General features: G+C 37.4%; 1 protein-coding gene across 2 annotated transcripts in view; it reads right to left on the bottom strand.

The window, feature by feature from the left end:
- The window catches only part of Unc5c (unc-5 netrin receptor C), a 344,211-nt gene that overhangs the window by 37,368 nt on the left and 284,150 nt on the right, over window positions 1-22,693 (bottom strand). Inside the window, exons 8-11 of one of the 2 annotated variants that reach the window (XM_076864608.2) lie at window positions 12,857-12,913; window positions 10,669-10,860; window positions 9,437-9,781; window positions 6,413-6,500 (exon numbers count right to left, since the gene is read on the bottom strand). In XM_076864608.2, coding sequence (XP_076720723.1) covers window positions 6,413-6,500; window positions 9,437-9,781; window positions 10,669-10,860; window positions 12,857-12,913 — 682 coding nt within the window. The remainder of the gene's footprint in view (window positions 1-6,412; window positions 6,501-9,436; window positions 9,782-10,668; window positions 10,861-12,856; window positions 12,914-22,693) is intronic. The other variant, XM_076864609.2, reaches the window with a different exon arrangement.

The raw sequence follows: 22,693 nt of genomic DNA, 5'->3' as shown, positions 1-22,693 counted from the left end.
TAATATTACACTATCTGCCTTAGGCAGTGACTTTATTATTGCTTAATTCTACTTTTCCTTCCAAGGAGAAAAAAAAAAAATCTGCAATGATTGCATTTTCCAGAGCACTGCTCTTACCTTTTAGTTACAAGTGTATCTCAAGAAGTGAGTATTAAACTTTTGAGGAAGGAGCCTAAAGTAGAATCCATTTCAAGTGGCCCTTGCAATATAACTGGAGATTGGAAACATCTGTCTCTCAGTCTGGTGTCAGCAGCTAGTGCTTGAAGGCAGGAAGGATAGGAAGCAGGGGTTCTTCTTGTCATTGAATTGGAACAGAAGGGAGCAGAAGATTCCCTGCTGGGTTGGGGAGCTGTCAGACTGGTATTCTCCAAGCACACCACTGGCATGCAATATTGATGGGCACTGTTCTTGCAGGAGGGATAGCAAGGGAAGCGGGGAGGAAGGAGGGACAATGAGTGTCAAAAGAATTTATTAACCCAGTGAGGTGGGAGAATGTAATGAATAGGGAAGTGGTGAAGTGGAATTCATAACAGGGGATGAAAAACAAAGAAGAAATAATAAGACACTCAAATGCTTTCAAGATGAAAGAAATCGGCTTGAAATTGGAAACATTTCTGAGCATATACAGAAAGAGTGACTTAGATAAGATTCAACTTCGTGAAACCAAAGGTCAGAGTGTCTAAATTCACTTTTCCTTTATTTATAAAAAGGTAGGATATTAAGCATACACAAAACAGTAGAAATTAAATATAACTCTGATTCATGTTTTGTAGAGAAGGGCCTCACTCCGTCATGTCTCTTGTGTTATCCAAGCTATTCAAGCAGTCTATAAATATTAATTGCAGATGAAATGGAGATGAACAGAGAGCAAAAATTAGCTGCAGAAGCAGCAATTAAGTAGAAAATCAGCAATGAACAATGATTAAATTTTAGAGACTTGTTAAAGACCAACAAAGACAATATCATGGTAAATACTGGATGGGTCCTGAGGCCTCTAGGACAAAGTCCATAAGAGTTTGTTTCTTGTCAGAGATATTTTTCATTTCTTGCTTGCTATTATCAGTGAGGAGAACTTCTACACAGAAGTGCATAATTTACAAAATTTCCACATGAACAATTGCATTTGCTGCTCATGGCACACCTGTAAGGTAAAGTGTTTATATTACATTTTTTTTTCCAGTATGGTAAACTGATATCCAGAGCTGTTAACATGCTTGCCTAAGGACACAGAGCTAGGCCTCAGCAAAGCGAGATTTCAAACACAAGTCATTTTGTTTCTTCCACACAGTGGTGTATTTTGTGTTGCTTGTAATGGGTGTAAGGACTTTCTTGTCAATTTTGTTAGAGCAAAACTCCTTAGAAAGAATAGGTCTCCATCGACCTCTGGGTGGACATGAGATGCACATCTCTTTTGCTAGGTCTCTTGGTATGACAGTCCCACCCTAGGCTCAGCTGCCTTTTCAAGCACACGCCTTCCCACATAACTGGCAACTTGAAATATTTGCACTCTAGGTACCTGACAGGGAATATCTAACTCACTTGCTATCAAAAGCTCAATTGAGCAAAAAACATATTTATGCAAGCCACTCTGAAGGGCATGCCACCATTTCCCCAGACAGGCAGCGTCTATCCCTGGACGAAGCCCAAACAACTGAGCATTGTGCTCTGGATGGAATGGCTGGGTCTTTGTGGAATTATTTCACTGAATGTGTGCTTGGGCCTTAGATAATCTGTTTCCACTGAAGGACACGAATAGAAGCGGACCTTGAGACTCATTGATATTTTTATTATCAGAATGCTGTTGGTTGTATTATCAAAATGTCTTGTTTTTGAGGAATCGGGGAATGATAATTGAGCTTCTGGGCATATTTCACATTTTCCTTTTGAAAGCTTAGAAACAGTCAATTCATGATCTATTATCAGGGAATGTGCAGGAATTATATGAAATCTATTATATTCCAGCTGCTCACCTGACTTTATCTTATCTTTAATAACCTTACTTTCCCCCATTTTCTTATCTTTTTTTTTTCATCCACTTCTTTAAGTTCATCCCTTCCATTGAGACCAAAAGAAAAGAATGTATTTTTTATAAACCACCTTGCAACATTTCTTTATAAGTAGGATTTCAATATATAAACATGGTTCAGAATCAGGAGAGAATGACATTTACATATACCTAGTCTCCATTGCCTCCACCCTTTAGTCTTTTTATAGTTATTGCTTCAATCATAGGAACTTGGGACTCATGAACGAGAAAGGAGTCTCTCTACCAAAAAGGAGAAATAACTCTAAGTGTCACTGAGAAATGTCAACTGCTATTTTATAAAATTTCAAACTGTAACATGTCAAAATAAACAAAAAGGATTTAGGCATGATTACTTACCTAAGGGAATTTTGGCCTTCCACTTTATCCTAACAAACACTTTAGTATTTCTATTTAGTAGATATATATGATAGCTTTGGTGGCCTTCCTTAACTCACCTTAAACCATTCTGAAGTGATTTCTACAGGAATGTTGGGGCAAAAAAAATTCTAAACACTACCAATTCCTACAGGTGACAAACTATATTTATTATTTTTTTGACTAATTATTTATACACACACACTTGCATTATACATACAAAATGTGTATTTTTCCTTGTTCTTCCTCTGTCTTTGCATTTTGTTTTAGCATCTGAACTGTTAACCATCTCAGCCATCTTGAAGCTCTCTTTCCCTTTGTTTTTTGGGATCCCTTATACTGCAGTTGATTGATATATCCTTATACAAATATTCTTTCATTTAAAAATATTCACTGAAGAGCCCCTTCAAGTCAAGTGCAGTACTACATGCAAACTCTTTATCTAGTTTCTTATCCTTACAAGTTCAATTTCGTTTCTCTCTTTATACCCAAATCTGAGTGGGAATATTTCCCAAAGTTCTTTCCCCAGCTTTCTTCTTTCTGTCCCTACATTTTCTCTGTCACAGACTCATCCACTGCCATGACTGCTCTTGTGTGTCTCTAGTGGACTCCTTATCCCCACTTCCATCCCGAACAACTCTTGTTTGCAATCCATGATTCCCTGCCTCCAGCCAGTTGCTGCTTCTGATCTCTTTCTTCTGTTGCTCTGCACATTCTTACAGTGCCCAGGACTTGCATCCTAAGTGGATTCTGTGCACTCCTTCTCAACACTGTGGGTCAGGGATGAAATTCCTTCCCTTCCTCAACACATTTTACTTTCTGTCCTCTCAGACTCAGGCCTGACTCACTTTCCCCTCCCTCCTCCCACCTAAATTGATGCCACAGCAGAACCCAGCACCTAGCCTTCAGGAAGAGTCTATTTCCTCTATCAATTCGATCACAATGTCGCCAAATCAATCTTTAAAAAGCACCGCTATTCCTGTGTCACTTGGCTGCTCAGAAACCTTCTGTGGCTCCCTACAGTTTACAAAAAAGAGTTCTATTTACTTTTATATTTGGAAATTCTAAATTGATTTTCTTTTCTTTTTGCTTGCCTTTTGATAAAGCCACTGGGAGAACACTAAGGAAAGGGGAAATTAACTTTTCTATATATTTTTTCATTGCTGGGGATTGAACCCAGGGCCTCGGGCATGCTAGGCAAGCACTCTACTCTCAAATTGCTTTGCCATAAGAGCTGACAAAGGACAATGTTTCAATCTTAGACTAATTTTAAAAACTTGTTACTAGAAATAAGGCAAAAAGGCCACATGGTCACGGAACTTGTATCCACAGGGGGAACAGGCTTTGCAACCTCTCTAGATCTATAAAGCAGGAGAGGCAGAAATGCTGGGTGCAGCCTTGAGGCTCCACACCCTCTTTGGTCAGAGGTGGTTTGTCGCATCTCTGGCTCTTTCAGCCTATCCAGCCTGTGCTTTCTAAAGAGCATATTCAGTAATGATAAGGTCCCTCTTGTCACATTCACTATGCCACATGCAATTAAGTTCACGCCTCCTGTCAGACGATTCACATCAGCAGATGACCAGCTGGATACCATCCAGCTGGAAACACACCCAATTTTTGATATTATGAAAGAATCAGAGGGAGAATGGAGGCAAATATTCAGAATTTTCCTACACATGCCTTGAAATGATACCCATGCCTTCTGATCCTTACCATGTCTTCCTCCAGAGAAGTTCCATCTCCTATCATGTGAGGATGGAAAGGGTCTTTAGTTAGCAACAGACACTCTGTCCACAATGCAGGATCATAAGAAACAGAGGTTTGCTGAGTGTCAGTGCTATGCAGGAGGAATGAACCTAAGAACACCCAAGAGTCCTTGGGGTCAGACGAACCTGGGTTTGAATTCTGCCACCCTTAGTTACTAACTGGGAAATCCTGACTATGTGACTTAATTTCCCTGAGCCACAGTTTCTTCATCTTCGAAGAGAAGCTCTTCATCACTTGCAGAGCTGCACTGAGGAATTAATGAAGAGTGTGCTGAAGACATTGCAACAAAGCTTCGCATTATTACTATATTAAAGCACAATCTTGCCATTGTGCTTTATACAAGAAAAAAATGCATCTAGGTCACAATGGAACATGAGTGGAGAGAGGACTTCTCATTTATCTGAGCCGGTCATCTTCTTGTGTTTATTCCTTGTTTCATGGTCTCTGGTGCATATTTTCTTTTGAGATCTTGAGCTTTGTCTAGCATCATCTTTATAAACAGGACTTCTTTGTTGCACTCCAAATTCAGTGAAGTGATTCCCTGTGCACCTAACCTTAGGTGGTAGGCACAGCAAGGAGTGATTTATTGTTTTCTTTTCTTTACAGTTAAAAGAAATGGAACCTAAAAGCAGAGTGTCTAGCTTTATCAATTTTCTGATTTCTCTTTCCTTCATTTCAAATGTACAATTATCCTGGTTAGAATGCCAACTAAACTTTGGGAAGAAAAACCAGACGAGTTACACATTTTCAGCTTTAGCCGGTGCCTGCAATAGCCCCTTAAGGTCTGATCTTCAGCTGCAGATAATGGTAATCAGATGAACATGAGGCCATCAGACCCTCATGGTTTCTCCAAAAGCACAAGCCAATACTCATTTCTACTTAAACAAATGTCCACATGGGCAAAAGCCTTGATGGATGGACATATTTAATGTTAACTTTAACCCTGAACAAGAGAAAAAAAAATGAATAAAATAAAAGGATCGTGGAGTTTGCTAATTTTTTTTTCTCCTGCTGCAAAAGAAGGAGTTCTGAGGTCTGTGAATGTAGCTTTGCATTGGGAATGAAAAGAATAAATATTTGATGTAGGTAAATACAGGCCTTTAAGTGACTTTCGGTTGCTCAAATTTAAGGCACGAATAATGCTCAAGGAATTTTATTCTCCTCTTACTCTGGCTATTGTTTGCATAGTTGAAAGTACACCACCTGAGGAAAAAAATGTTCTGGGTCATACCGATTATAAATACCTATCTGTCCACCTGAGTGCATAATAAAGGAGCTCTTTCAGCTACTGAAGACTAAAAATGGATGTTTTTCTGAGGATGAGAGCGGGTTAGAGAAAAGGCATAATGCGTGATAATGATAACCTACTTCTACATTTGTCACTCACTCTTTGTACTCTGAGCTCAGGGCTGAGGAGCCCACACTATTCCCCTCAGGAAGAACAATGGTCATTACATGATGAGGGTCTTCCTTTTTAACAGCGTCTTTTATATTAAGGCTTCTGTGTTCCTTAGAGGCCTCTGAAGGACTATTTAACACACACTTTATGTGGGAACAGATTGAGAAAGACTCTCAATGATTTGTTAGACTTCAAACTGAAAATTGATTTTAGAACTTCTAAACTCCTCATGTTAATTTTACTTAAAATAATTTCATCTTTGTGATTAGGACCCATTTGAAACACAACCTTTTGATTCCATCTAGTTTTAACCAACCCTTGACCCACTTTGAAAGGCCTGAGTTTGAAATTTATAAGTACTAAACGTGAGAAGGGGGCTGATGACACATTGGAAGAGAATCACAAAAAATTCTGTGGGTAAATGTAGGTGCTAAACTGAGGTTGGAGGGGCGGGTCAGGGGTTATGGGTGTCCAATCCTTTGAGACCTTTAATGGGAGCAGATTAGATTTCTGAGTAGGGCCACACAAAGTCAATGTCTCTGTATGAACCCACACATCTCTCTGGACATTCCAGGGATCACATTTTGACCACTTTTTCCCTGTTAATATGGCCACATGTCTACTTGGAACAAAGATCTTAGGCATTCCACCCATCCTCAAGATCTGCAAAAGTGTCAGAAGCTTCAAAGATAAAAAGAAGTATAACTTGACCTTTTACGGGTCTAGAGAAAACTGTATGTCATTTAAGACAAAAATATGTTGGGTTTATTGTTTCTCTTGTACAATTCTCCTCCAAGTTAGACTGGTAAAGTCAAGTGCATCAGGGGAAAAAAAAGCATATTTACCTCATATTTTCTTTCCTGTGTACAGTCACATACATTTCGTAGACTCTCCCTTGGGGAATGGCCCCAGCGGGAATCAGCAAGCTTACTCCTGAGCAGCAAAAGAAAAAAGCAGTTGTATGAGACCTGTGAATCAAAAGGAAACTTCTAGAAAGAAATGCCTTTGCAGCAAGCAAAAAGTAATGAGAAAATTCTGTGATCACGCAGCACTAAGACTGCTGCTTTTTCTCCAAAGACATGTAAATACTCATAGCTGCCCTGCTTTCCTTCCTTATTGGCCTCTGTAGTTACCACAGTTCCCTCTGAACTGTTATGGAATTACTTAGAGGAATGATTTTTTAAACTCTGGTTTTATTTAAGGAAGAGACAGATGGTTCCACTGTTGTTTTCCTTGTAAAACAAGAGGAAAACCAAAAACTGCTATAAACTTTCAAACAGCAGTAATGATCCATTGTTTCTAATTAAAAAAAAAATCTCCACAAGATTCAAAGACAACCTCAACCATATCAAAAAAGATTTATTTCTGAAATATCTGGTTAGTATCATGTATTCTACAATGGAATCAGAATTGTTGAGGTACTTTTCTTACATATAACTCAAAAAGGTGAACTGTGAGTTTAGTTAGAGCCAGTCAAAGCACTTCTACTTAGCTGCTAATTGGTGCCCTGTGGGAGCACTATTGGACTGAACTGTGATCTAAGCTAACTGTGCACACAGCAATCCTTTGCCATTGAGTTTGCATCAGGATCACCTGGAGGGTTTGTTAGACCACAGATTAGAGGACCTTACTACAGAGTTTCTGATTGAAAATGTTGAGGTGGGGATGGGAGATTCTATAGATCAGATGAGTTGCCAGGTGATGCCCATGATGAAGGTCCGGGGCCCAGCCTGTAGGAACCGCTGAAGGGCACTACTGATCATCATCTCAAAGTGACTTGGGACCGAGGTTGGAGGTCAGCATTGTGAGGATGTTTGGATCCATCATTTCATTCCCATGAAATGCACTTTAATTCAGCTCAATAACGATGTATGGAGTATCTTTGTGAGAACAGTGTTTGGCACCATTGTGAATGCCAAGTAGGAAAAGGTAGTGTTCTTGTCCTTGAGTAACATATAGTTAACAAGGAAATGGCACATGTCAAATGAACATGATGCAACAAGAAAACTTGCCCCACTGCGTTACAATAGCTCAAGAGTAAAGAACAGAGAGTCAAGGGAAAGTAGGGATACAAAGGCCTTTGCATAGCTCATGGAAGATGCTGGGTCAGGGACCTCTTGAAAAGGAGAGTGATGAGGGAGCCCTGGTGGGGCAGGAAGGTCAATGTCAGGCTGATATATAAAGAATGGTTGTGGGGGGCATGGAGGGACAGCAGAAAGAACACACAAATCCATTAAGACTCAGCTTTTTTTTTTTCCCAATGAAAGTCATAAAAAAGTACCTGTGTCTTTGTTATGGGGATGAAAAAAATTACAGATGTAAATTAGAAAAAATAAGGCCTGACAAATATGAATGACTATGTTACTCTATTAAATGAAATGATGTTTCTGATCATTGTCTCATACATATTAAGTACTTAAAACATACTGGCTCCCACCCTTCCACTTAAGAAGCCTTTATATAATTCATATATGAATAAGTGGCAAGTGTAGCAATGGGAAGGAAAAGCAGAATCCCCACGGGGGAAAAGAATGGTCTTAGAAATGATCATAATATTAAAACAATGGGAGAAAATAGAAAATGTTTTCCTGGAGTCATCTGATGTACTAATATAAATATACTAAAATATCATAATCTTAAAGAGCATACAAATATAATGAAATTGAGAAAAAGGCAAAAAAAGCATTTAAAATAAAACATCTCAGCTATGCAAAATGTATACAGGCAAAATGACATTCTATTAGATATTTCAACTATATTAAGATACTTCTTTAAAAGTATGCTATGAAAGGCATTGCAATGGGAGAATAAGAATCAAAGACAAGGCAGGTATGGTGACGCATGCCTGTAATCCAAGCTGCTCAGGAAGCTGAGGCAGGAGGATCACTAGTTCAAAGCCAGCCTCAGCAAAAGGAAGGTGCTAAGCAACTCAGTGAATCCTTGTCTCCAAATAAAATACAAAATAGGGCTGGGGATGTGGTTCAGTGTTTGAGTGCTCCTGAGTTCAATTCCCAGTACCAAAACAAAAACAAAAACAAAAACAAACAAACAAAAAAACCCCAATTTCATATGCAGGTCCTAGAGATCCTCCATAGGTCTGAATATTAATTGCATTTTTCATGTGACATTAACACATTAGGTCAATGAAGTTGCTTTCTATTACTGTATTTAAAAATATTCACATTTTTTTCCAAAGAGTGAAGATAGATTCAAAGAGGAAGTCATTAACCCTCTTCTGGTCTATGGTTCCAAACCCATTACTGTTCTGATTCATGAGTACCAATCTCTAATCCAACTTAAGGTCACCATGGAAGTCCTTCTGAGGCTTTTTCTCTAGGTTGATATTATAGATGGATATATCCAAGGTCAGACTTAGGACCTTATAAATACTTTATGGTTGAAGATTATGGGATGAAGAGTTCAGTTAATAAAGGAAGAATCTGTTGTCTATTATGATGTCTCTGACCATCAAAAAATTAGTGTTCTGAATCATCTCTTCCTTTAGTTAGCTGGAACTGAATCAACTGACATTTTTTTTTTCTAATTAATTTGTCTTTTTATAATACAGTGACAATTGTGAGGGCTCCTGGTTTACTGCTGCCTCCCTATTAAAAAGAAGGTCAATGACAGTTCTAAATTGTATCTCAGCAGAAAGTTGGGAGTCAAATATTTCTAGAGGAAGTGTTTCAGACTTGTTTGGGGGAAGATAAATGGTTTTGCTGATTTGGTCCGAGGTAATATTTGATTTATGCTGAAAGGAGATTTGGGTTAGATACACAGTTAACTTTTCAGTTTAAGAAGAAAACAGGGATTTGGGGACAAAAATGTTTTCAAGTTGCATCTTTGCCATTTAAACCTTTAGGAGTTACCTGAATTGGGAACAATAAGGTGGCCCCCAAGGGAGTTGAAGGTGCCAAACGCTGTACAGGATGGGTCGGTCTGCCTGGCGAGACTCTGATTCTTCAGGTTGAGGGCCTCGTTCTCCAGCAGGGACTGGGTCATCTGCGGGGACAGCTTGGCTGTAAACTCAGAGAGGTCATCTTGGGGAGTGACAGCACCCGAGGTGTTGTACACTTTGATTTTCAGGTTGGGCAGTGGATCCAGAATTGGAGAATTGGTCATTGGGATTTTGTCTGAGACGTCGTGTAGGGCGTAGACAGGTCCCCTGTACATGGCTGCAGCTGAAGTGAGGTCTGGGGGCACCGCCAGAAGATCTGAGTCAGAGAAAAGAGAATTCCATTGGCATTCTCCATTCAGGCCAGCCTACATAAGTCAGACACCCCCTCACGCTTTCTGAGCCAAAAGCAAAGCAGCTCAGCTAATGTTAGAGATGGACAGACTCTCAGGCTCTGCAGAAAGCAGGGCAAGTGGATAACTAGCATCCATTTTGTTACTGGCTCATTCTATATTTTCCTTTGAGGTCTATTCACTTTACCCAAAGGATCTGGCTGTTGCAACAGACTGGGTTGAAAAGTATGCCCCATGAGGTTCCCATTAGGTAACAGTGGTGTCCCTTTTCTATATTAGATTTGGGTTCATTTGAAAACCACTGTATTCGTAGTAATACAAGGTATCTTGTCAAAGAAGGGAAAGAAAGAGACCAGGAAGTCAGTCCACAAATCAATGTTCTTTTTGCCGAACAGAGGTTAAAAAGTATGACAGAGCAATGTGCCAGGGGGGCAGAAAATGATTTGTGAACATTGTCAACTTTTTTTTTTTTTTGTACTTTGGATTGAACTAAGGGGCACTCAACCACTGATCCATATCCCCAGCCCTATTTTGTATTTTATTTAGAGACAGGGTCTCACTGAGTTGCTTAGTGCCTTGCTTTTGCTGAGGCTGGCTTTGAACTTGAGATCCTCCTGTCTCAGCCTCCTGAGCAGTTGGGATTATAGGCATGTGCCACTGCACCTGGCATGAATCTTGACAACTCTTAATTTGTTTTGTGGAATGACATCAATCCAGTAATGAATAAAATGAATAATGTCATTGTCCTCAATGAGCTTACATTCCAACTGAACTGGATGACTGATCTTGAAACCACCTAAAGAAACTTCATACATGCATGAGTAACAGGGTGTGAAGTGCAATGTCCACCAACCTTGTCTGGCGGCCTTGATGTTCACAGGCTGAAAGCCCCCATTTAGGGCTGAAGAGTCAATAATATCAGACTCAAAGTCACGATGGTTCTTCCGATACACAAATAGGGCCACGACAACAGAGATCGCCAGGCAAACAATCACTGCGATCACAATCCCAACATAGAGAGCAACATCATCCGAATCAGGAGCAGCTAGAGGGAAAGATGCAATGCTGGACTAACTGCTTAGAGAACTTTCTCACAGTACACATATGTATTGCTATAATTTTTTCAGACATTTATTGCCTTTTTTATAGGTTAATTTCAAAAGCTATATAAAATGACTGTGGCCTTTCAGTGGAAAATTATCTCTGATTTCTTTTTCTTTCTCTCTCTGCATCAATCCACCCACTAATCTATCTTATAATTGGGCAGGATAACAGACCATTTATTACTAGGCATATAAACTAGAGCTAAAACCAGCCCAATCTATGGGGGGAAGAGTTTATTATTCTTTCAGATGAAAAAAATTTGGAAGGATTTTTTAATTCATTGATAGTTCTTTAAGAAACATAAACACCTGGTGTGTTTAGAATCTGTATGTTTATTGAACCAGAATATTTTTCTAAGAATCATTCCAAGTCATAAAATTACTTTCCATAGTACTCTTCTTACTTTCCCTAAATCAATGAAGCGGTGGATGGGAATAGTGTAACTAAGGAAAGCAAGTATTAGGAAAAAGTATATTGAATAAGAAAGGTGTGCTTTTGAAGCCCCAGACTTGGGGGCCAGAGGTCAATTCTGGTGACTTTTGCAAAGTCCAGGCTTTTGATACAGATACAGTATTGTCTCTGAGAACCTTGAGTTTCTTGTGGGGCCTGTCAGAGATTTACATTTGAGCTTGACTTTACAGGAATAAAATATAGCTCTATAATGTACTAAGTCAGATATAGCTCTGGCTCAGTGATCATAAAGGCCATACTACCCCAGGGTAAACATCTGACCAATACAAGGTGCCAACCCAGGGGACCCATGTTTGGAAGAAGCAAGAACAGAACTCCTATAAATGTTGCATGTTTCTTGGTGGCATGAGACACGTTTGATCTAACTGGAAAAGATGATTAAAAACTGATAATTTAAACCAAAATTAAACCTTTGTTGAACTACTTTGACATTGTTAAGTCTCTGGTTTTGGTTTTCTGTGACTCACGAGAAATGCTCAGCAAAGCTAACTAAAGTTGCTGCTCTGCTCACTTCAAAAGAGGTGTTTCAATTGGCACTTCAGGTGGTCAAGGCAAACTCAAATTTTATGGTCAGTTTTATACACACGTATTTTTGGGAGAAAGAATTTTCCAATTCATAGGTTCTGTATGTGACCTCCTAAAATTTGAGAAGCCGCTGCTCTTTCCTAAGGCTCACGGCCACATGGTTTATATGGGGGACATAACTCATCCCTTCATTTGCCAGTAGATTATGTGATAACCCACACTCTCTGGTCATGGTGTTTTTCGTATGTTGGGAATATAAGTGAATTTGCTATTGGAAATTGCTTCATCTCTTTTAGCATTTCATATTTAAATGTACTATGGAAAATTATGCTTTCTTCTTAAAAATACTGTCCATTCTAAAATTTACAGAATATTTATTGTCCTGTCAATCAATCAGCATTGACATATTTTTTTTTTTTTCAGATAACCAGTAACATCCTAAATACTCCTGACTATGTGAGCACTGCTCTCAAAGTGCTGACACCTCTTTGCTGCTGGGCTTTATCTGAGGCTTTGCACAAAGATTCTGAAGTCCAGTTAGAATATTATATTGAAATCCTTAATGTTTTACTTTACCAGGCCATAATTACTTACTCAACATTCATGATTTCTAGCACAATAGGTCTGCATTTTCTCAACCTTTTCCCTTTTAATATTTGAACCCTGCCCTTTATTTATATCAGCATGGTACATGATATGTTTTCTCAGTTACCAGACTCAAGCTTTGAATGGTAGACTGACAGATTTTTAAATCAGGCAGAGACTTGAAATGACCCTTTCTTCTCTTCTGCATCAAAAATCTAATTTGTTTTTCATGTTAGAATATATTAGGCTCCTATTTCCTGTGTGCACATCTGTGATCCAAAGAAAGGCAAATTTGAACTGGGGGCAATAATGTTAAATGATTATTCAGCAACATAAAATCCAAACATCAAACTTACAAGAAAATCCATATTCATTCTGGGTTCTCTGTTCAGTTGAAATAGGATAAATGAAACCTTGAAAAGAAAAAAAAATGAAACAAAAATGGGAACAAAATCAAATTAATGAAGGAAACAAAATGGGAAGCATGAAAAATGGTTCAATTAAAAGAAAAGGAAAAGAAACCTGTGGTCCTTTAAAATTCTGGTTCAGTACAGAATTATGATTTTTGCATCCCCTGTCTGCTCTGGAGCCTCACTAAGAATTAATAAGGAGGCAGATTGAATTTCAGAGCAAAAACTGGTCTCGAGTCACTAACTTTGGAGTGCTTAAAATCTTTCTTTTATTGAGCATAAACTCTAATGGATCTAATTTATTTCAGACATCAAGGGTCATTAGCATAAGGAAAATCTTTTTTCCTTATCCCTGCCATATGTTTTAATTCCCAGGACATACTCAGTAAGGCTCAAAACAGTTTTTTTTCCTGTTTTATTTAATCATAACAGCTCACTCTTGGTCTAATAGAACTAAAGGAGACCTGTCGTCATTGGTCAAAGGTTAAGTATCCATTTACTGAGCTGAGTTGTGACCACCTCTCCCCACTACCTCAAATCCACTTTTTGTATTTTCTGTTGTTTCCTGTCTCTTTCATTTAATGGGAATCCAATAGGGATTGCCCAGGGATTGAGCAGTTTGTCAGTGCAATGGAAACTGAATGTTTTTTATTTGAAATCATTTGAAAATCAATAGGGCCTAAAGGTTATAAGGTTATTTATTTTAGGACTTCAAAAGAATGTTGTAAATTGGGGAAAAATAACCTCATATCAGCTGAAAATACAGAAATAGTACTGTAAGGTTTTCTTTGTAATGGATTATGAAGTAGGAAACCAATAATTATAACAACATAATACTTAAAAATGGTAATAATGTGAAGTGGAAGAAAAGAGGAAAAAATGTACAACATGAAGTTCTTGAAATGAAAAATCTGTGGAAAACTTTTAAGTATAATTTATAACTGGCACCTACAGTTCTCCAAGATTCAATATTCTGCAGCATATGAATTAATCAAATAACATAGCACCATTTGGATTAATCAAATGAAGATGAACAGGAAGCATGCAAATTAAATATTCCTAGTAATACTCAAGGGCAAAAAATATAGGGAAACTGCAAGAATCACAATTAATTGGTTCAAAATGAAAGGTCTGTAAAGCTTTAATACTAAAAGCAACTCTAAATCATGCTTCAGGTAGCCCCTCTGCATTCTGCAGAGTACTCAGTTCCTATGAGCTATTTACCTATTTGGGAACTCATTCTGGAGACACATGCAGCGCTACTTTAATGAAAGGAAGGCTTGCTGTAGCACAGATAGGTTTGCTATGAATTAATTTTTAATGCTTTATTTTAGAGCAATGATTGCAACCTCCTACTCAGTTTTATAAATATTATATTCCTTATTCTAGTTGTCTGAGTCCATGTATTAGGTTTGATTTTCATTTTTAAACATCTTTGCCTGGTAATAACCTTTTTCCATTTGTATTCTATGAACTCAATAAAAGGACATCTGGGACAGAAACCCAAAGACTTATGCCAAAACAAGTTCACTGCAAATGGGGGAGACCAGATAACAATGTCAGGGGTTTGGAAATGATGCTGCTATGTAGAAGGTAGTCAAAAGACTCACTTTTTACAGGTGAGAGGGCAAGGGCAGGAGCATGAACTAGGATATTTAGAAATGTTCTGATGCTCACCTGGAAAATTTTGGTAAGGACTCACAGTGGCATATTTGAGTAAGCAGAAGAGTAACTCTTACAAAAGGAGAAGTCTATGTCCAGAGATAAATAACATGGCCTGAAATTTTACCCCACCAAGCAGTTCTGAGTTTTCCATTGCTTATATCCTTATTTCCCCAACAGAATTACTGTTCTTAACAGGCAGATCAAAGAATAATAGAAAAGAACTTTATAATTTTGATTTTAACTTCTACTTTCTCATATTTATTTAGATTTGGATCACTCAATAAATGTACCTTATGGTATTTTTATGAGACATATTTAATTCTAGACACAACAGACTTAGAAGTAACTCATTCATTCAACAAATGCTCTTGAACCCTTCTGTATTCTGAGTTCTATTCTAGGCACCAGAGATACTTTCTTGCATTCATGGAGCTTATGTTCTAGTTTAATAGAAAATACAGAAGTAAAATAATTTTGAGTATTGAAAAAGTCCTTTTAAAAATAAAGCACAAGAATGTTCTATGATTGGAAATAAAGGGATGGCCAACTTAGAGAAAGAAGAGGGAAATTTTTTTTCTTATTCAGATGAAATTTGAGCTGTAAGTGAAATTTAAGTGATGAAGAGGAACCAGCAGGATAAACATCAGGAGGCAATAAGGTTGCAGGAGAGTGACAGCAAGTGTAAAAGTCCTCACAAAGAAACAGAGTGGTTAGAGGATAGGGAGCAAGGTGGGAAAGGGAGGGGTAGGGTCCAAGAGGTGGGTAGCAGCCAGATCATGCAGGCCTGATGGCTCAGGAGGAAGAGTTTTAGTTGCATTCCAATGAAATGCAAATCCTGGGACTGAATTTAATTTTGAAAATAATCACTTTGGTGTCTCTACAGAAAATAAATTGCAAAAGGAGGAAAGTGATAGACTTTTATGAACAATTCTATAATGTGTGGCTTGAGAGATGTACATCAATAGGTATATCAATATATTTGATGAAGTATTTATGTTTCAAGCTGTTCTAAAATAATATATATATATGTATATATATATGTATACACACACACACACACACACACACACACACACACACACACACACATATATATATATATATATATATATATTTTTTTTTTTTTTTTTTTTTTTTCCAAACATCTCATCCACAACCAGTTATTCCTCATAAACAATTAGGACCAATCTAGCCAAACCATTATTTTCCAACATGGGGAAATTAAAAACAGAACAGTATTAAGTGTGTTCAACAAAAGCTCAACACCCCCAATTTACTCTGTTATGGAAACACTGATAAAGGGTTTGGGAAGACAACCCTATAAAAAATTTTCCATCCCTTTCAAAAAACTTCTGCAACTACAGAAGTAAAACATCACTTAGGAGACAAGAAATCAGAGAAGAAAGGGATTACTGTTCCATCCCCTAAACCAAGGGAACACAGAATCACTTTCCAGAGTTTGTTTTTATGCTTGTCCATCTGATCCGCATGTCTCTGAACAACAGGGGACATTTTCTTCAGCTAATGAGGTAACCCTGCTGAGAGTAGTCCTAGCAATAATGAAAAATAACATCTCTGGGAGAACACAGCACAAAATAATTGTTAGTGTTTCTCTGACAGGCAGCTTCCTAAGTTAGGGATTTCAGTTAACTTTTCTGCTACTTGAAAGTAAGGCAGACTGAAAAAGCACCAAGACTGAAGGCCAAAGCAGTGGAACACATGTGAACTTTGAGTTTTTTCAGTCTTATGAACTTCAGTTTGAATCCTAGCTCTGCAAGTTCTTTAACCGTGAGAACTTGCTCAAACTAATTCCCTTCTCCAAGCATCAGTTGTCTAATCTGTATAAGGGGCTATGAATACTTGCTTCCATTGTTCTGGAAAGGATAAATGAGATTTGGAAGATGTTGGTATATTGCAGGCAATCAACAAATGACCAGCAATTATATCTATATCATTATGATGCTTACTGTTAAGCTACACTAAGAATTCTTAAGAGATTTTATTTGTAGAGTTGATGTAGCCTATTATTTAATGAGGAAACTTAGGAAGTTTTTGAATTTCAGTTTCCCTGGGTGTTACAGAGACAAGGAGCAATATAATTTTAAGTCCTATGTACTCTTTAACCCTCTCTGCTCAAAGAGGTTTATACCTGGTCTTTGTCACTTCTGACAAAGGTATAGTGACATGGTTCAAGTACAAATTTCCAGAGTCAGAGTGAAAGTTGATTCTAACAGAGTACCTCAATCAGGAGATACCACTTGTCTAGGAGATGTCTGGGAAGGGGCAGGGGCACTGTTTTTCTGATTGTATTAATTACAAGGTCTAGGGGGTTATTTTTGGTATTTACTGAGGAGGGCCAAAGATATGTCCTGTAATGGGAGACTTATCTATGGAAAAACTTTTGGTGACAAAATGCACCTCCATGGATGAGAACATTGTCACCTGTCTTGGACTGATAGAAAAAACACAGGCCCACAGCTAGGGGAAGGACACTGCAAGCCAACCCAGGGCTGTGCTCCCCTGGAAAATTTGTTTTTTAAAGAGAAGATTTTCCTTGTCTGGAGGACTAGGGGCTGGAAGTTTGTTTGTGGAGAGAAGTGTTAAAAAGTGAGCGAGGACACAAACAGTTGGAAAATGAGAGCAGGCATCCTCGACAGTTAGTGCAACAATCCTTTTGCTTTAAAGCCAGCTTAAAATTGCTCACAACATCATTTCAAGAGATTATCTTGCTCAATCTTTTTCAGATGAGGAGACTGAATCCCAAAGGTGAGAAGTGATATTTTCAAAGTTGTACAAAGTGTTAAAATTCAACTAACTGAAATTGCTTTCCACTATCTCATCAGTAGCACTGACCACCTGCAAGTTTTGCAAGTTCCTGTACTGGGATGGCACCCTTCATCCACACATGGCCATTTTTTGGCTGATGGTGTTAAGGTGACTTGAAGAAGGACTTTTTCTAATTTGTCCTAGGACATTCATCTATTAAACTAGGGGCAGCATTGCCCATATTTTTCAGCTAGTGTCTAACTATTTTAAAAGATCAAAGCCCATCTCCAATTATTTTTTAAAGGAAAGAAAACTTGCCCTGGATTTATATTGCAGTAAGTAACAACACATTTTCTTTATGTACATGGATAATAACTAGTAATTGTTTAGTAATATGCCAGGAGTAGCCTATTTAGTGGGCTTATATTTGGAAATTCTCAGGAAAAATGCCAGAAACTAAGTGTAAATCTCTCTTTTCCCATTAAACAGCAAGTACTTTTATTTTTCTAGTCTTTAAAAGGTTTTTCTTTTTAGGTGGTATAAATAGTAGTTGATAACCAAAAATGATCATGGTTTCATGATTAAATTTTAAAAAAAGATAATATAGACTGTTCCTATGCCATGAGTAAAATGTTTATAGAAAAATTATCCAGCAAATATGCCAATGTAAAAAATGTCACAACTTCTAAGCATCACCAGCCAGGTTTAAATTCAAGGTCAAGTCTATGCCTCTATCATCTTGGAATCATCACAGATCCTAGACTAGAACTTCCTGTTTTAACACTTTTAAGCACAGAATGGTAAAGGGACTTCTCTAATATTTAAAGCTGGTGAAGCAGCAGAGCAAGGGTCAAATCTCAGCCCTCGGGCTTTAGCCCTGGACTATGTAAGTACTGGATTATGTAAACGTTAATTAGTAGATTTAAATCAGGAAGGATAAGGAAATTGTAGAAAATGGCTTGATATATTCCTGGCTTCATTTGGAATTCCATGTTTAAATGAGCTAATGTTAATGATTTAGACTGAAAAATACCTCTCCATTTGAAACATCTCTATTCTTGAAATTTAGAAAAGTGAAATAGAGAGGTTTTCTTCCTCAAATGAGACAACATCCTAGTAGTGTCTTTTGTCTCAAGAGTGGGGCAAGCAAACAGGTACATCAAACCTTGGCCCAAGGAAATTGGAGAAGCTTGTTGGAACTATATTGCTGTGGATATATAATAATCTTGTTAAATTTGTCAAAAAAATCCTACAATAAAAAGGAAATATTTAAAGGAGAAACATCATTTCTTTCAAGAATGATATCATCAGGAGAAAAGGAATAAATATTAATAATGGAAAGACTATACATCAGAGGAATTCTCATTTTAAAGCAATAAAATCTGGCAGCCATTTGTGTCCAGCATCCCAGAGCCTGTATGAGAACAGCCTTAAACATGATACAGATCTGGGGTTACATGTTGGCTGTGGCACCTGCTTGTGGGCATTGGGTAGCTTGCTTCAATTCTATGCCTGAGTTTCTTCTTTGCAAAAGAGAACTGCTAATAGGGGTTTATCAGAAGCCCTGTCTATACAGTTATTTTTTTCTTTCTTTCGGTGTTAATTAAATTGAACTTGAAGTTGATTTTGTCTCAGGATGGCCATGCCTAACATAGAAGATTGGAAAAGCCACTTGGCAGGGCCTGACATCAGTGCATTAAGGTGCAAAGTGAATAGAATTAAAGTTGAATCTGAAATTCCTTTAAGTACAAAATATAAGATATAGTAATTTTTATGCCATCCAAAATTTGAGAACCACTTATGGAATACCTAAAAGGAGAGTCCGTATGAAGATACCTGTCTTTATATTACGTACCAATCCCCTAGTCAAAATGGAGAGAGGTGAAGTTTTATGAGGTGTTCTATCTTGCCTTCAAGGTTTACTTATTATAGTTCAATATAAAGTTGCATCTACATCCTTAATGCATATAATTTTAAGATGCAGGAAGGGTTAAAAAATTTTAAATATGCTCTGATTCATATTTTATACAGGGATGAATATGCAGGCTATGCATCCGATATAACTGTAGTTTATAAGTACATTAACTATTTTCTATAAAAAATTATGTTTTAAAATGACCAAATATTGAGTTAGTTTTAGCCCTATTTACCCACTTCACTAGACAACCTCATAAGACTTTACGATCCTATCATTAGAAGGCTTTTCCTTCCCAATGGATTCCACCTTCTCCTTGACCTGCCTGCTTGGTCTTACTTTTTACTGGTAATTTTACACTAAGCCACAATGTGGAATTTTTCTCACCCCAATTACATTTCTTATGATGCAAATGTTCTTACTAAAACCTCAAGGGCCTTTCAAAATAAACATGTCCAGATTCTCTTTTTTCCTTTCAGGTCAGTTCTTATCTTGCAAACCCATCAGGGTTGCACTAATGATGTCAAAGGTCAGGTCTGTCAAAGATACCCAGGGTCGTTTATTATAATTTACCACTCTTCTGAGGGCTTATGTATTGATGGGACTTAAGGAACTACAAATAAATGAATACATAAATTCTTAGGACAAGACAATTGAAAAGAACATTTGCTTATCACTGTTGTCAGTAGCCTAAGTTTGCCATTGTTAATCTGCTTCCCCGGCCTTCAAAGGTCAGTTGTCCACAGCCCTGTTCCTGATGGTAACCAGCCATACCCTTCTGAAAAGGAATAATATAGAATTAACATCCCAGGATGTAAAAGTCTTATCTCATGACTCATAGTATGCACAGCATAAATGTCTGAAACCCATCAGTTCAGTAAAATTATCCCCATACATCAGCTCTTCAAGTATTTTCATGTAGTAGACTCCATCCCCATCAACGTTTTTATCTTATTTTTTAATATTTTAATATTTCTATTTGTTATTGATGGAGCTATATTTATTTATTTATTTTTATATGGTGCTAAGAATTGAACCCAGCACCTTACACGTGCTAGGCAAGCACTCTACCACAGTTCCCCATCAACATTTTTTAAAAAGAACAATGTATTGTTAAATCTAAAAGTAATGGTATCTCTATCCCTCCATAGCAGGAAAAGTATCTGATAGAAAAAGTCAAATAATGGAAAAGCCTAAAGTAAAGAGGCTGAATCCCAGAATACATCATCCTATCTGCTAGACTTATAGGCCAAAAGGAAAATGTAGCTAACACCCTTGTCCTGCCCCCATGTGCCCTCCTGCTTTGCTCTGTTGCTTGCACAGTGACCTTTCTGGGTCCCCTCAGAGCTCTGAAGACCTTGCTTTTGTCTCCTCACACTAACCTGTTTGGGGTTCTATAGGTGTTCATCAGGTTTCTATGGGCTAAAGTTTCTAACCACATCCCTGCTTTCAAAAGCAGGAAAATGTTTTAGCAGAAAGGAAAAAAGCAAACCACACTGATTATACCGGAGACTGTCAAGCACTGTGTGGGGCAGGCAGTCCATGTACAGAATATTTATTTGCCATCTGGGACACTATGCGTATCAAGAACTATACAAACACGGCGATGACATCAGCTTCTTCCAAACTACAGATAAAAGCACTCACTGTCTAACCCTCACAATTATGCTTTCCTATCAAACTGCTGGGCTGACAAGAATTTCACTGGGAACTGACTAGCACCTTCTCAAATCTTACTCTGGGTGGTTATAAACACATCATTCTGAAGTCAGGACATGACGGTTTGTAAGGTTAATTATTTCCCCATGTAAAATGCACCTGAGATTCTGGGGGCCCTCGTATGCAGCGTGTCCACACTGAAATTTACACATGGAGAGTTCTGCTACTTCCTGTGGTGAGAATTAATGGAAGAGCTGTGTGACATGTAAATGTTTTAATGAGTAGAAAGTGCTAAATTTGCAGAATGCATAACATTTTAATTTCCCAAAGTCAGGAAGTTCACTGATGCAGACACCATTCTAGGCAGTTCTTGTTTGTAAATTGCAATTTTTAATTTGTCTTCTGTGGCATAAGCTCTCTTCAGCAAGAAGGGAGTAATTCTAAAATCAGATTTGAACTCTTACATATGTCCATGTGAAACTTCAAACCTAAAATAGGATTAAAAGCTAAAATCCTTATGAATAGTTGCAGGAATGTAATAATCTAATCGAATGTATTCATAAATATAGATAAATCCCCAATTCTAGACCAACCCACATATATGGTCTTTAGATTGCTATTTTCAAAAGAAAAGGTAAGCATGGGTTAAACTATTATATCCAACCATGAGAAAGTAGGTCTTATAATAAACTCATTATAAAGATTATCAAAGTTAAAAGTTATCAGATCTCTGTAATACAATTTTATTTGAACATAAAAGGTAAATGTATTTGTTGGCTTAGAATTTTTGAAGGTTTATTAAGGGTTTTCTTACTTTCCTTATCTCTATGTCTTATTCATTCATTCATTCACTCACTCATTCATACATTCATTCATTTCCTCTCCCTCCCTCTCCATCTTTACCTCCCTTTCTCTGTCTCATTAGAACTATTTCATGTAATCCTACTTTTTTAAAAAAAACAACCTGCAAATTGAGGGGGGGGAGTGCTATTTTATTATCATTTTAGGGATGATAATAAAGAAATCCAAATGTTTTAATGGATAGATAGTTCATTGGACTCTCCAATACGGCCTTCTGAATGAGATGCACTATTCTGTAGTACTATTTATTTACTACGAAATAAGAACAGTGAAATTTGCTGTTAATATTAAGTTTCCTTTTTCATACCAGAGCGATTAGACATGTATTGTTATTTTCAATAATGTCAAACACCTCAGTCATTGCTCTTTCTTGTTCAATGCAATCCTTGACATTTGATGTTCCAAAAGACTTTGGTTTTTAAAACTTTTTTGTTTATTTAAAAAAATTAACAACGTGCCTATAAACCAAAAATGTTCAACTTCTTTCTGGGGCATTAATGATTCTAAAGGTTTCTAATTATCTTTAAATAATAGCCTTTAGTTAAATTCTACCAATTTACAGAAGTTCATAATTTAAAGGTAACAATGTGGAAACTACCTTTTTAGGTCAAAAGACTATATAACCTGTGTGTGTGTGTGTGTGTGTGTGTGTGTATAAACTATGTAAAATACAGAGTGATGTATATGAAAGGTTGAAAAATTTGGTGGAACTTCTGAAATTGCTTAAATATTGTGATCTTGTTTCATAAGTGAAATTACACAGAATCATGTATGGAATTTGATTTATCCAACAGTCTAAGAATAAGAGAGTTGCAAGGAGAGAGTAATGTGTATATGACAGGCAACTGGGAAATAATGTAAAACTATAATTCAATTCCAAACCTCCATGTCTTTAAAATACTTATTTACTGGCTATA

This window comes from Callospermophilus lateralis, chromosome 8 (assembly GCF_048772815.1).
Source record: "Callospermophilus lateralis isolate mCalLat2 chromosome 8, mCalLat2.hap1, whole genome shotgun sequence".
NCBI lineage: Eukaryota > Metazoa > Chordata > Mammalia > Rodentia > Sciuridae > Callospermophilus > Callospermophilus lateralis.
Note: the sequence above shows the minus strand (reverse complement) of the source record. Positions and strands in the feature narration are given on the sequence as shown.